Below are 11,858 nucleotides of genomic sequence, written 5' to 3' on the forward strand. Positions count from 1 at the left end.
CATGTGAAAGGGACGATCCATGTGCATGTGCTGGTATTAAGTGATGTACTAGAAATAGAATATTTTCTTGGTGACTTTTCACAACCCTTGGTTACTGGAGAATTACTTGACTAAAAAAAAGATAAATAAAGAGCTAGCGAAGTCTTATGGTCGTCGTAACTCACTTACCCTGAGAAGCGTCCCGACCTTAGACCGAGCATAGAAAAAAAAAGAGAGAGAAAAATAGAAGAGAGACATAGAAGTTCCTTGGTGACCCTAAGCTATAGTTGACTCTAATGTAACGAAGTGTTTAAGCATTATTCTGATTAACGGCTCATGGTTGAGACTCTGTTGAAGTTTGTTGGTCTCTGTTTTGTTTCATTAGAGAGCATATTAAGCACACACGAGGCACTCCGTACTTGCAGTGGAAGAGTTGCATAACTAATATGTGACATAGATGAATGCCTTGAATGTTGCTTATTCTGAAGATTATATGTTGACAAGGTTAATGCTTTCATGATTGTATATGCATATTCATTTAGTTTGCATTCTTGAGACTTGGTAGAAAATAATTGATTTTGTGGGTAAATCTTCTATAAACCCTCACGAGACAAAACTCGTCCTACTAGGGCTGCCTAGGGGTTTAACTGCTTGTTGCATGCGCTCAATGCAATCGTGTCATCTACGAAAGTGATGGTAGTTAGTCATAGATATTTTATTTCGCTTATTTGCCCGAGGACGTGCAAATACTTAGTGTGGGGATATTTTGATAGAGTATATTTTATATATATTCTAGATGATTTTATCCTCATATTTAATTGTATTTTGCATTGATTTGGATATTTATTTAATAGATTTTAATGTTTTATTGTAGAGTGCAAGGAATTTCTAAAGTTAGAAAGATTTGAAGAAATAAAGCTTAATTGGACTCAAATTTGGATGGAAATTCGGATTCATTGGGCTACACGTATTATTTCGCTGTTTGGGCCATATCTGGAGTTCCGTACATCAGATTTTGACGATCTTATAGCCCACGCGAAGCTTATAGAATTTTCTTTGATTCAAAGATGGTCCAAGATCCAAAACCCAACTGGAAAAGCCCAGAAACTGTGGAGAAAGCAGACCTGCGAATTTTAATTACAGACTCCTGTTCGGTTTCGGAGACTGCCTTGTAATTTCATTAAAGTATTAAAATACTTTTATTCCAGGAAATCAATTAGTTTTTATCAGAGATACATACATAGAGATAGGGAGAGAAGAGAAGAGACTTTTACTTTTCTTCTTGTTCAAGATTTGAAGATTGAAGGTTGTTTCTCTATTCTCAATAATAGTTTAATTATGCGTTTTTATTACATCTTGTGTTTTGTTAGTTTAATTATGAGTGAGTAGATCCATAATCCGGGGTTAACTCGTAAGAGGTTAATGGTATTTTATAGGGCGCATCTTTCCTTTTGAGTAATATATTTGATTGATTGGGGTAGGGAATCGTAATTGCATTGATTCATGCTAGTGGGGATACTTAATTCTGGATGTTTTAATTAATTGATAAAATTCATATTTGCTTTCGTATAATTAGTATAATCATCTCTAAAATATTATTGTGTTCTTTGCTTAGTTGAAATTGGTCAGAAATAACTAGTGTTTGACACATTTGTCTATGTGGGATCGACTCCGACTTACCCTGCTACATTGTTAGGAGGATTTGTTGGGATTTTTATTTGATAGGTATACGACAGCCTTGTCATCTCTTTTAAGAAATTCTGCATTCGCTTGAGGTCACGACGGACCTCGTTCAATTGGTTGGTCACTCCGTATAAGAGTTTAGATTCAGAGATTAACAGATCTCCAAGTCTTTCAACTGCGAAAGATACTATTGCGTCGGCCATTTCTACACCATCAGAAACCAAATCTCAATAACATAAGCCAAAGAAGATGAAGAGCAGTCAAAGCTAAGATGCATTATTAATAAACCACCGATCATATAGTACAATGACATCTACTTCTATATATTATATGCCGACAAGGGGCAAAAAGAGCTCAGAAAAGGCACGTGAAATCCCCTTTTTACCCTTAACTATTACATTATTACAAAAATGCCATGCTCGGTAACCCCCGAATAAATCACCGCTAGGGAAAAGAATCGCCATCGACGCAGAGACAATCAAAGATATACACATGGCTAATGGAATTCAATCGGAGACAAACGGGAATATTATTGTGTTTTATAGTGATTACAAACCTTGAGTTTGAGTGGGTGAAGGACGCGAGACATATTCAGGTTTAGGGTTTATTAATTTCTCAAGGAGTTTGATACACCCTGAACTTGGGGTTTATCAAACTCAGGAATATAACTTTGTTCAGGGTTTGTCATTTCTTATCGTAGTTGATGCGGGGGGATGATCAGGTTCCGTCGTTAGTCTGCAATACAGCCATAGTAGAACCAGGTTTGATTATTACTGTTTTTAGAATTGGGAATTTTGGTATTGTAATAAATATATGTAAAAAGTGTTTTTGTTTTTGTGTTGATATTAGTTATTCAAATCGTTCGAGTCTAACTTAGCAGGTGGCTGAGGGTGCCAGAACAGCCTGTGCTTCACGAATTGACAATTAAAAGTTTGAGCGAGGTTAGCTTTTAGGTTTTGCACATGATTATGCATACTTTCATTTTATCGCTTGTGTTATGACCATTCAAGCTTAATTCCTCTTTAATTACTTTTTGAATAAGTTTATTCTGAGTGTAAATCTCAGAGTAACAGATGTATGAATCTATAAATATGATTAGGCTTTCATAGCAAACACATAAATGTTATGGGGAGAATCAAGATGATCAGCCAACAGACGTCCTTAGATTCCTAAAGTTACACCCACCTGCATTAGTCTGGTATTCCACGTGATTAAGAGCTTATATCAAAAATATTTTATAAGTAGTTGTTTCGCACTTCAGCAGAAGCTTAGATCGCCATTCATATAAATTTGAAGCTGACCTTTACCCTTTAACTTTAGGTTAGTTCTGCACAGTGCCATCCTTTCTTGTCTTTGCGTACTCTGCAGTCTACGATGTGAAATTCACACTTTGTTTTGACATATGCAGGGTGAGGAACTGGGTATCTATTTCCCTGTATATGTTAATATCTTCTTTGGCACTTTAACTTTTGAATTGTAAATTCAATTACGACGACTCCAAATACAATTAGATTGATGGCATGGACAGGTCATGAGAAAGATTGTCTTCCACAAGTTGGTCAGTGGAATATGATGAACCGAATTTTTTATCAGGCTATTACCACATTTAGATCAGATCTTGTCATTTCCAATTAAAATTGGGGATATTACTTGCAGTTACCTTTTTTTCTCCGGTGACTTTTCAATCATTTTTTAAAATCCTTAACCGATGTGCACTTTAGTCACATATCTACTCTTTGGAATTTTATGATATAAAATGAGGGGGAAGACATTTCCTTGTATAAAACCTGTTGTGATATTCACACTTTTCATGTCACAAATTCCAATTGTCACTACTGCGGATGGGTATAAGGCCGTGATACTAAACTGGACCTACTGTGACACCTTTATGTGCTATTCTTTTGCTGCTAGGTTCAAGGCTTAAATTTATAAATAATCAGCTCAGGCAACAGAGAGCTCTTCAACAGTTGGGAATGATCCAGCACAATGCTTGGAGACCTCAGAGACAGTTGCCAAAACGTTCTGTTTCAGTTCTTCGTGCTTGGCTATTTGAGCAATTCCTCCACCCGTAAGGAAAAGTTACAGATTTAGCGTTGTGCACTCATTTCATTCTCTTCATACAACTCACCCTATTTATAAGCATACCTAAGTTCGTGAATATTTGGTGACTTCTGTGCAGTTATCCCAAAGACTCAGACAAACATATGCTCGCGAAGCAAACAATTCTTAGTAGGAGTCAGGTACCTCGTCACTGGTTTACTTGTCAAATGCTTTTTTATGATTTATTATTTATGTAATTTTCATGGTGAACTTTCATGGTGAACGGGTTAATAGTAGCATAATTCCAGGTGTCTAATTGGTTCATAAACGCCCGAGTGCGCCTCTGGAAGCCAATGGTAGAAGAAATGTACACTGAGGGCGAGCTGTTTTGCTATTATACTAATCAAGAGGCCCCTCCAGTTGTGTAATCATATGTAATTGCTGTCTACAGATCCCAGCTCTTATCTTTCCAAAGCCGGGGACGACAACTCAAAAAATGTAAGACTCTGAACTTGTAAATTTATACTTTTCACTAGCCATTTGGGCCAGGTCTCTATGTGCGGTTTTATCTGAAATAAAGTACTTAAGTAAGGCGATTAAACATCTTTTACTTGTAATTATCTTGATATGTGACTAGGGGCATAATCTAAGCAACTAAAAGTTGGCTCTAAGGCAATTGGAAATTATTGACATTTCTTCATCTGCACTTACACATGGGGTTATATTGGTGGGAGCAACATTATTGACATAACTCTGTTCATGTTAGAAAAGACTGATGTTGGTTTGCTCTTAGCTAGAATGAGGAAGGTTTCTTTCTCGTCTTCAAAACTTTTTTAATGCCACAGAAAAGATGGAAGGCATGCATGCATGATGCACCTGCATATAAGCTTTTTAAGGTAAAGGGTTCGATCCTCGATAATAATATGTTAATCTGGTTTTAGCATAAATTACTTACGAATGGCATTTCTGAAATTTTATAATTTTTAGGGATAAAATTGTAATTTCGCAGCCATTAAAATGGTTCTCTCAATAATAACATATTTATCTATTTTTAGCTTAAATTACTTAGGAAAGGCATTTCTAAAAATTTATAATTTTTAGGGATAAAATAATAATTTCACAGCCATTAAGGCTCTTTTTACTCTTGGTTGCCATTAATATATAGAAGTAGAGTATAATCAATTAATTTTCAAAGTTGATTGGATCTACACAAATGTTGTTCATTTAATAATATTATAATCGATTGGACTTCCTTCTACTTCAACTATGTTAGAATGTTTCTCGACTAAGTACCTCATCCTTTACTTTCTTAGGTTCTTCAATACTTTTTCATTATTGTGTGTACAAAAAAACAGTGTTGTATCACTAACAGATAAGTTAAGAAATAAGAAATATAAAATATAAAATTTTCAAGAGTCTCATTATCATATGAACGAAAGAAGTTGAAATTAATATTTTCCATATTGAGATGTAAATGAATCGGATGAATGATCTTAATATGTAGGAAATTGTCAGTGGTACATTTATCGCTAAAATATTATTTACACCAAATTTTAAGAATCATGCTAATGAACTACATCCTAAAAGACTAGATAAACTTGATTATAGTCTTGTACAACGTAACAAATAGCTTAGAAACACAATTTAAGCTTACAGTACCTCTATTGACTAGCTTTTGTTTGGCTTCCCAAATTCACGATCCGCCATGCTTGGACACACCATATCTAACAACCCAATTCTCGGGTCACCAAAAATGGATACAACCTCTCGCATAAATATTAATATGGTATTTCTACCCCCTCATTAATTTCTTTTTTAACTAATTCATTTATACAAAAAAATTAAATGTCGATAATTAGTTAATTTACACAAAATATATTTACGTGAACTGATTTTGGGATATTTAATCAAACTATTATTTTGTTTATTAAATATTAAATTGCAACCAAGGGGTGTTTCCTTTTGTCAATTTTACTGTGTGTTCAAGTGAATGTTAATTACAATCACTATGATAATATTGTTTTGAATGTGTGTTGACTGGTGCCTATAGGTTTTTGACGAAGCTTTTGACCGAGGATTTACTACGACTATTTGTTCGTCCAAAGAAGATTGTTTTTGGATTTCCAGAAGGGAAAAGCAGTTGGTCCCCTTCCCACTGCTTTTCGGTCTGGAGAAGTACAAGAAGGCAACAAGGACTATGAGGGGAAATTACCGGTTACCCTTGTAGATGCTAGAAAGCTCTTTTATGTTTTTCCTGGTACTAGTTGTTTCTCAGTTTCAACTTTTTTTTACAATTAAAAGTTAGGACAACTTCCTTTTTTTCTGTCCGAGCTGAATGAATTTTTGTTTGCTACACTTACCGAAAATCCCAGGATAAATTCTGCTTAATCTAGATAGTGTGGTTAATGAAACATTGAGATAAAGATGTCCATTACTTCATCACTGCAAGGCTGATCAGATAATTTGGCACTAATAGACACTTAGGATGACTCTTGTGTCCTGCTTTTATAATATCTTAATATTTATATTTACTATCTTTCAGGAAAGACAGACCCGTATGTTATTCTAAAATTGGGAGATCAAGTCATACGTAGTAAAAAGAACAGTCAGACAACTGTCATTGGTTCTCCTGGTGAGCCAATTTGGAATCAGGTGACGTTTCTTGTCATTTAGCCTTCATGCATTGTTAAACTTGCACTGGTGATGCAATTCTGCAGCCAGGAAGAATGTGAAGGGTGTGTTTTGGTAACACCCATCACATTTAGTAGGCCATCTGTCTTCCAGTGTTGGTTTAGTCGTCAAATCTGGGATAATTTTAAACAGAAACATTCGCTATTTACTGATCATAATTCATGGAATCATATTATCGAGCATGCTTCGAGCGATGGAAATTAAAATTGTTAGCGCATGTGGTTAGTAAGTTGGCTTTGGATAGCATAGGCTATTTTATCTAGCAAGAACGAAATTTGAAATTGTTTTAGACTCAAAATAGAGCTCCTACCCATATGATTTCTCTTAATGAAGAAGCTATTCATTTAAAAATCATGGGGCTGAATATTAGAGTATTAGAAATAACATGAGAGGATTTCCATTTTTCAGAATGGAATATATCCTGAGAGTTGACTTCAATCCAAAGGTGTTCACATGTGGTTCTGGAAGTTGCATAAATCATTTTACATAAATTATTATTATTTTTTTAAATTTCAAATCATGTACATTGAATATAATTAACTAAAAAGCAATTTTAGCTATAATTTGAAAGATTAATAATATTTTTTTTAAAATAATCTATATTTTAGTACTAAACAAAAGAAATGGGAGATGGATGACGGTTTTTAAAATTGTACTTTTCTTTATCCTTGAATATGGTAAAAAAACCTTTTATAATTACTATTAACTCCCAATATTTGTTTCTTTCTGTTCCTTTCTTACTTTAAGGGAGTACCCTCTAACTTTAGTAATGTGCTCATATTTGTAAAAGATTTTATGTCTCCCAGGTGGGACTGGATTTGATCCCCCAAAGATGGTTTGGTGAAACAAGCCCCCCCCAGAAGAATGAGTAATTTATACAATGCGGATGTTACATTGTTTAGGTAATCCTTTTTTTAGTTATAAAATTGTGCATTTCGTAGAATTTATCTCTTTGGCTGATTGTGAAGAATAATGTAGAAAAACATGAGATAACTTGCATTCTTGCCTTCTCCGGCTTTCTTATAGAGTAGTGACATAGAGTGAATGTTGTCAGTGTCAACAACCAAGGGCACTTGGAGTATATAACATGAATAGAGGCGTAGAGCCCTTATGTTTGCTTAGTCTTTAGCGTATCTAAAACTTGATTAAGCCCGATTAAGGATGCCGGATTTGACGCTTTACTTCTTTGTTTCTGTAATAAAAAAAGTTTCAGATAGTTGCCATCACAAAGGAATTTAGTAACTTTTATTAGAATGAATAAAGCTTCTGGTCGAGTTGTGGTCACTTATTGGTTGTTCGTGCTTGCTTTCATGTTGCTCAACTTCTTATACTATGATAACCACTAACCCTTGACAAATGTGAAGTACATTACAGAACTCTTCTTCCTGGTGTTTTAATAATTTGGCAAAGAGATGGTTGAGCCATGACAGCTAAGAGAGGAATTGTCGTTCGTGGAAGCTTTAGGTCTTTATACTAGATTATGTATGCTGTATAAAAATCTAGGATATATCACGTCCATTTTCCATTGTTCTTAGGGCTCCGCTATTTTAGTGAAAGCCGAGAAGAAGGGGGAACAATTAAGATGTCAGACATATTTGTCACTAACAAGAATAGATCACTGCTCGTATCATCGCATCATCGTATCATATGTACCTTGGTCTCTTTCTACTGAATTCATACTTTTTTGTTTAATCTACAAAGTTGTATTTTTTGTGAACTTTGTGATGTATATGTTCCATTTGATTATGTGACAATGAAGGGGACTTGGATTATAATATGAGTGGAGCCTTATGTTTGCTTACTCTAGCATATCTAAATCTTGATTTAGTTGGACTCATGCTGCCAGAATTGGTGCCTTTCTTTTTATTTTTTCTAATAAAGAATGTTCACATAAGTCGGGCTAAAAAGGGCAGGAATTTCAACTTATCATCTTCTGGTCTATTAGTGGAGGAAGTTGACTCCTGTAAAATTTAATTTTATAACTTATTTTTAATTAAGATTTCTTTTTTTGAATCAAAATTTGATATTAAAATTTTTATTCTGAAAAAAAAATAATTTAAAAATAAGTTATAGAATTATATTTTATGAAAGTTTTAAAATGCGTACCGAGCAATGAAAAAATGTATAGAAATGAGTGGGAATGAGGGGGTATATATTCCTTAAAATTTTTAAATATTCTTACAATAACATTATAAAAAATAATTTTTTAAAATTTAAAAATTAGCAACTCAACATCATTTTGACCGGTTTATTCCACTTAAGGACCACTTAATCTTAATTTTTAAACAATACTTACTCACATGCTTAGTACAAAAGCGAAGCGCTTTAGACGGAGATGCCGTTTAACTGCAACTTAATTGGCCTCTTAATACGTTTTTTTAAAGTAGTGACAAATTGACATTTAATTTCGAACTTAAAACTTAATCAAGAATTTGTGTCTTGGTGTAATCACAATCATTCTTTTTTATTTAAAATACTTGTCAAATTCATGATTCATATCTCTTTTTCAAGTAAATATTAAGGTTGAATTTAGATATACATCTATGTTCAATTTGATTTTGTTGATCGTTGTGCTTGAATTGATCGTCACTGTCTTTTTTAGTCGATTAGTTAGCATTGTTTTATATCAGTTTAAGTTTTATGAAAACCACTTCGTATCCGACATTTTGTAGTATGTCTTGTAATTAGAAAATTATAAAATATAGTGTTATACAAAATAATACTTGTAGAACATGCATGATATTCGGGTTTCCAATATAATAGTGGGTTTCAATCTAACTTTTCTTTTTAAAAAAAATTGATTTATAAAAATTGAGTGAAATATTATAAATTATATTGCATATAAAAGATACAGTTGGAATAATGAGATATTATTCTTTATTGTTTTAGTAATTATAAAACTATTTAAATTATTTTACAAAACATTAATTTCGATATATAGATACAGGCCCGTGCCTTGTGATAGGGTGATACCCGGTTGCTCCAGGACCCGGGTCCTATAAGAGGCTCCCATTTCCGATAGCCTCCAGCCCCGAGAGACGTCCTCTAGGCTTCTCGGTCCACTTGACCCGGACAAGAAGATTCCTTACCCGGGTACAGTAAAACCCATTACTTGCCCGGGTGCATATGTACCAGCCGACACTTGCTGCACAAGGCACAGACTGACACGATAAAGACAAGCATAACGGTCAACTACTGGAGATAGAGACAAGCCAGGGAACATTCCAAAATACTACTTCCGCGCTGACGCCTGGACACGTGTAGGGGATCAAACCCCTACACGTGTAGGACCAGGATCCAGGTATGCACCCCCGAACCCTAATCCTTGGCCTATAAATAGGCCAAGGATCAAGAGTCTGGGGGTTAACTTAACTTCACTCTCTACACACTCATTCATACACACACTTACACTCAGCATATACTCAAACACTCTCAGCCACCAGCAACCACCAGCCAAACACCTTCACCCACCACATATAGATAACACTCTCTCTAATCTTTATCCTTCCGAAACCCACGCTTACTCTCACGCCGGAGGCGCTTCGGGGCAAAACCCCCCCGCCGGCGTTGTTTTGTAGGCACCCATCCAGCAGCTGCACCACGGAACCACCAGCCACGGCGGAGGAAGGACCGGGGTCGGAGATTGGAGTTATCATTTGGCGCTAGAAGGAGGGGAAGGTGTCCTCTGTCCTGTGGTCACGGTGCCACTGGACTCATCTTCTTCAACAAACCCCCGAAACGGGGGTCCAAATCACACTAGTAAGCTTTCATAAAACACCCAGCTCCTCAAAACCTTCAGTCATGGTTTTTCTTGATGTGTGCATGATAGCAAACCCTGCCTGAGCAAAACCCTAATCTTGTCTGTAGCACATAAAATCTTTTTGTCTCACACCTGGTCACATTTTGTCACTTAACCACTTATAGTATTTCTGAAAATAGTAAGTTGACTACCTGTACACACTATTTTTGTCATCCTGTCACTATCTATACTATTTGTTGGCACTACTACCAAAACAGCAACCATATAACCGGTGTGAGTTCTCGAAACCATGACAAAAAGAACACGCTCCCACCTGGGTCTTCCCCAGAACCCGGACAACCCTCAGACAGACCAGGACAACCCGAACCAGGATCATGCCTCAGGACCTCTTTTCACACATGTGAACCCGGAAGAGAACCAAACAATCAACCCCAATGATGCCCGGGTCACGATCGAAGCAAACCAGTACAAGTACACCGATGTCCCGGTCACCACCCTCCACCTATCCCAACTCACCAATGTAGAGCTGGCTGAAGCCATCCGGCAGTACCATGATCGACGGGAAAGAAACCGTAGACTTGAGGACATCGGTGAGTCCGAGGACTCCGGGAACAGCCGTCAATCCCGGGGTTCCGTCTTCGACCGGATCGGAGACAAAGCCAAGAAAAAGAAACAGAAGGATAGTGAGGAAACCCGGCTAAGAATCTTAGCTGAAAGAAAAGAACAGATCCGAAAAGAGGAAGAGGAAAAACTTGAACAAAAAATTGCCATCCGGATGCAACTCGAAGAAGAGAAATTGATAAAGGGATCCCGGTCCAAGCGGTACCGAAAGGAAACAACACCCGAACTCCTCTCTGATGACGAGGATGAGAGACCGGGGCAAACCAACCTCAGAGACATGATCAACGAGCTCAACAGGAAAATTGGGAACGACTCCGGGCTTGAAATTGGGGGAACCCTGACTCCTTTCAGCCACTCCCTGGAGTCCATCCCCCGACAAAAAGGCATGAAGCACTACAACTTTGAATCCTTCAATGGACTGGGAGACCCGGAAGAACACCTGCACTACTTCGAACAGATAGCCCAGATCTACTACTACAATGATCTGACCAAGTGCCGTTTCTTCGCTTCCACATTCAAGGGAGGGGCACAAAGATGGTTCAGCCGGATCCCCTCCCGGAGCATCGGGTCCTGGAAAGATTTCAGGGAAGCCTTCCTCAGAAGGTTTCGAGCAAACAAGACACACGAACTCCATATGTGTCACCTGGAAACGGTTCGCCAATATGACAATGAGGCACTCGCGGACTACATGAAACGTTTCCAGGAAGCAATCAACAAAATTTCCAACCTGGATGAGCGCGAAGCTCTGAGCATATTCCGAAGGAACCTGGACCCGGAACAAAATGAGAGATATGTGGTCGAGCTGATCAACAAAGAACCCCAGAGCCTGGCAGCTGCTTACGCCATGGCTGCAAAATTCATTAAGGAAACCGATGTGCTACAAGCAATGAGAATGACCAGACAGGGTAGCTCAAGAGGGAAACGGGTCGAAGATAGACCCAGAAAAGAATATCATCAGGATAAGAAGTTCAAGCCAGACAGACAAACAAACTTCATCCAGCAATCAGGTTCTAAGAGAACCAGCCAACAGGGATCCGGGTCCAGAAATGACCCCGGTCCAAACAAAGCAACCAGAGAACCAAAA

The 11,858-nt window shown here is 37.0% G+C and overlaps 1 protein-coding gene across 18 annotated transcripts; it reads left to right on the plus strand.

The window, feature by feature from the left end:
• Positions 1-2,073: 2,073 nt before the first annotated feature.
• LOC108195613 (uncharacterized) lies at positions 2,074-8,202 on the plus strand. 18 transcript variants are annotated; one of them, XR_010285857.1, is made up of 10 exons: positions 2,092-2,423; positions 2,512-2,603; positions 3,574-3,730; positions 3,842-3,902; positions 4,154-4,200; positions 4,548-4,598; positions 5,753-5,959; positions 6,245-6,354; positions 7,200-7,295; positions 7,758-8,202. XR_010285857.1 is itself a non-coding variant. In XM_064082195.1 (7 exons), exons 3-7 carry the CDS (start codon positions 3,636-3,638, stop codon positions 5,901-5,903), a joined length of 405 nt encoding a protein of 134 aa, XP_063938265.1. In that variant the 5' UTR covers positions 2,078-2,423; positions 2,512-2,603; positions 3,574-3,635; the 3' UTR covers positions 5,904-5,960. The 18 variants fall into 18 exon arrangements, 1 of the variants encoding a protein (XP_063938265.1); XR_010285855.1 differs by having other exon boundaries at positions 7,768-8,202; XR_010285856.1 differs by having other exon boundaries at positions 6,245-7,295.
• The last annotated feature ends 3,656 nt before the right edge of the window (positions 8,203-11,858 follow it).

The sequence above is a fragment of the Daucus carota genome, chromosome 7 (assembly GCF_001625215.2).
Source record: "Daucus carota subsp. sativus chromosome 7, DH1 v3.0, whole genome shotgun sequence".
Taxonomy (NCBI): Eukaryota; Viridiplantae; Streptophyta; class Magnoliopsida; order Apiales; family Apiaceae; genus Daucus; species Daucus carota.

What these genes read in the sequence shown, in the direction of transcription:
- LOC108195613 (XM_064082195.1), top strand. Translation starts at nt 3,636, where the DNA reads ATGATCCAGCACAATGCTTGGAGACCTCAGAGACAGTTGCCAAAACGT. An exon ending in TTTGAGCAATTCCTCCACCC is followed by an intron (nt 3,731 to 3,841) that starts GTAAGGAAAAGT and finishes ACTTCTGTGCAG; the next exon opens with TTATCCCAAAGACTCAGACA. An exon ending in CAATTCTTAGTAGGAGTCAG is followed by an intron (nt 3,903 to 4,153) that starts GTACCTCGTCAC and finishes TGCTGTCTACAG; the next exon opens with ATCCCAGCTCTTATCTTTCC.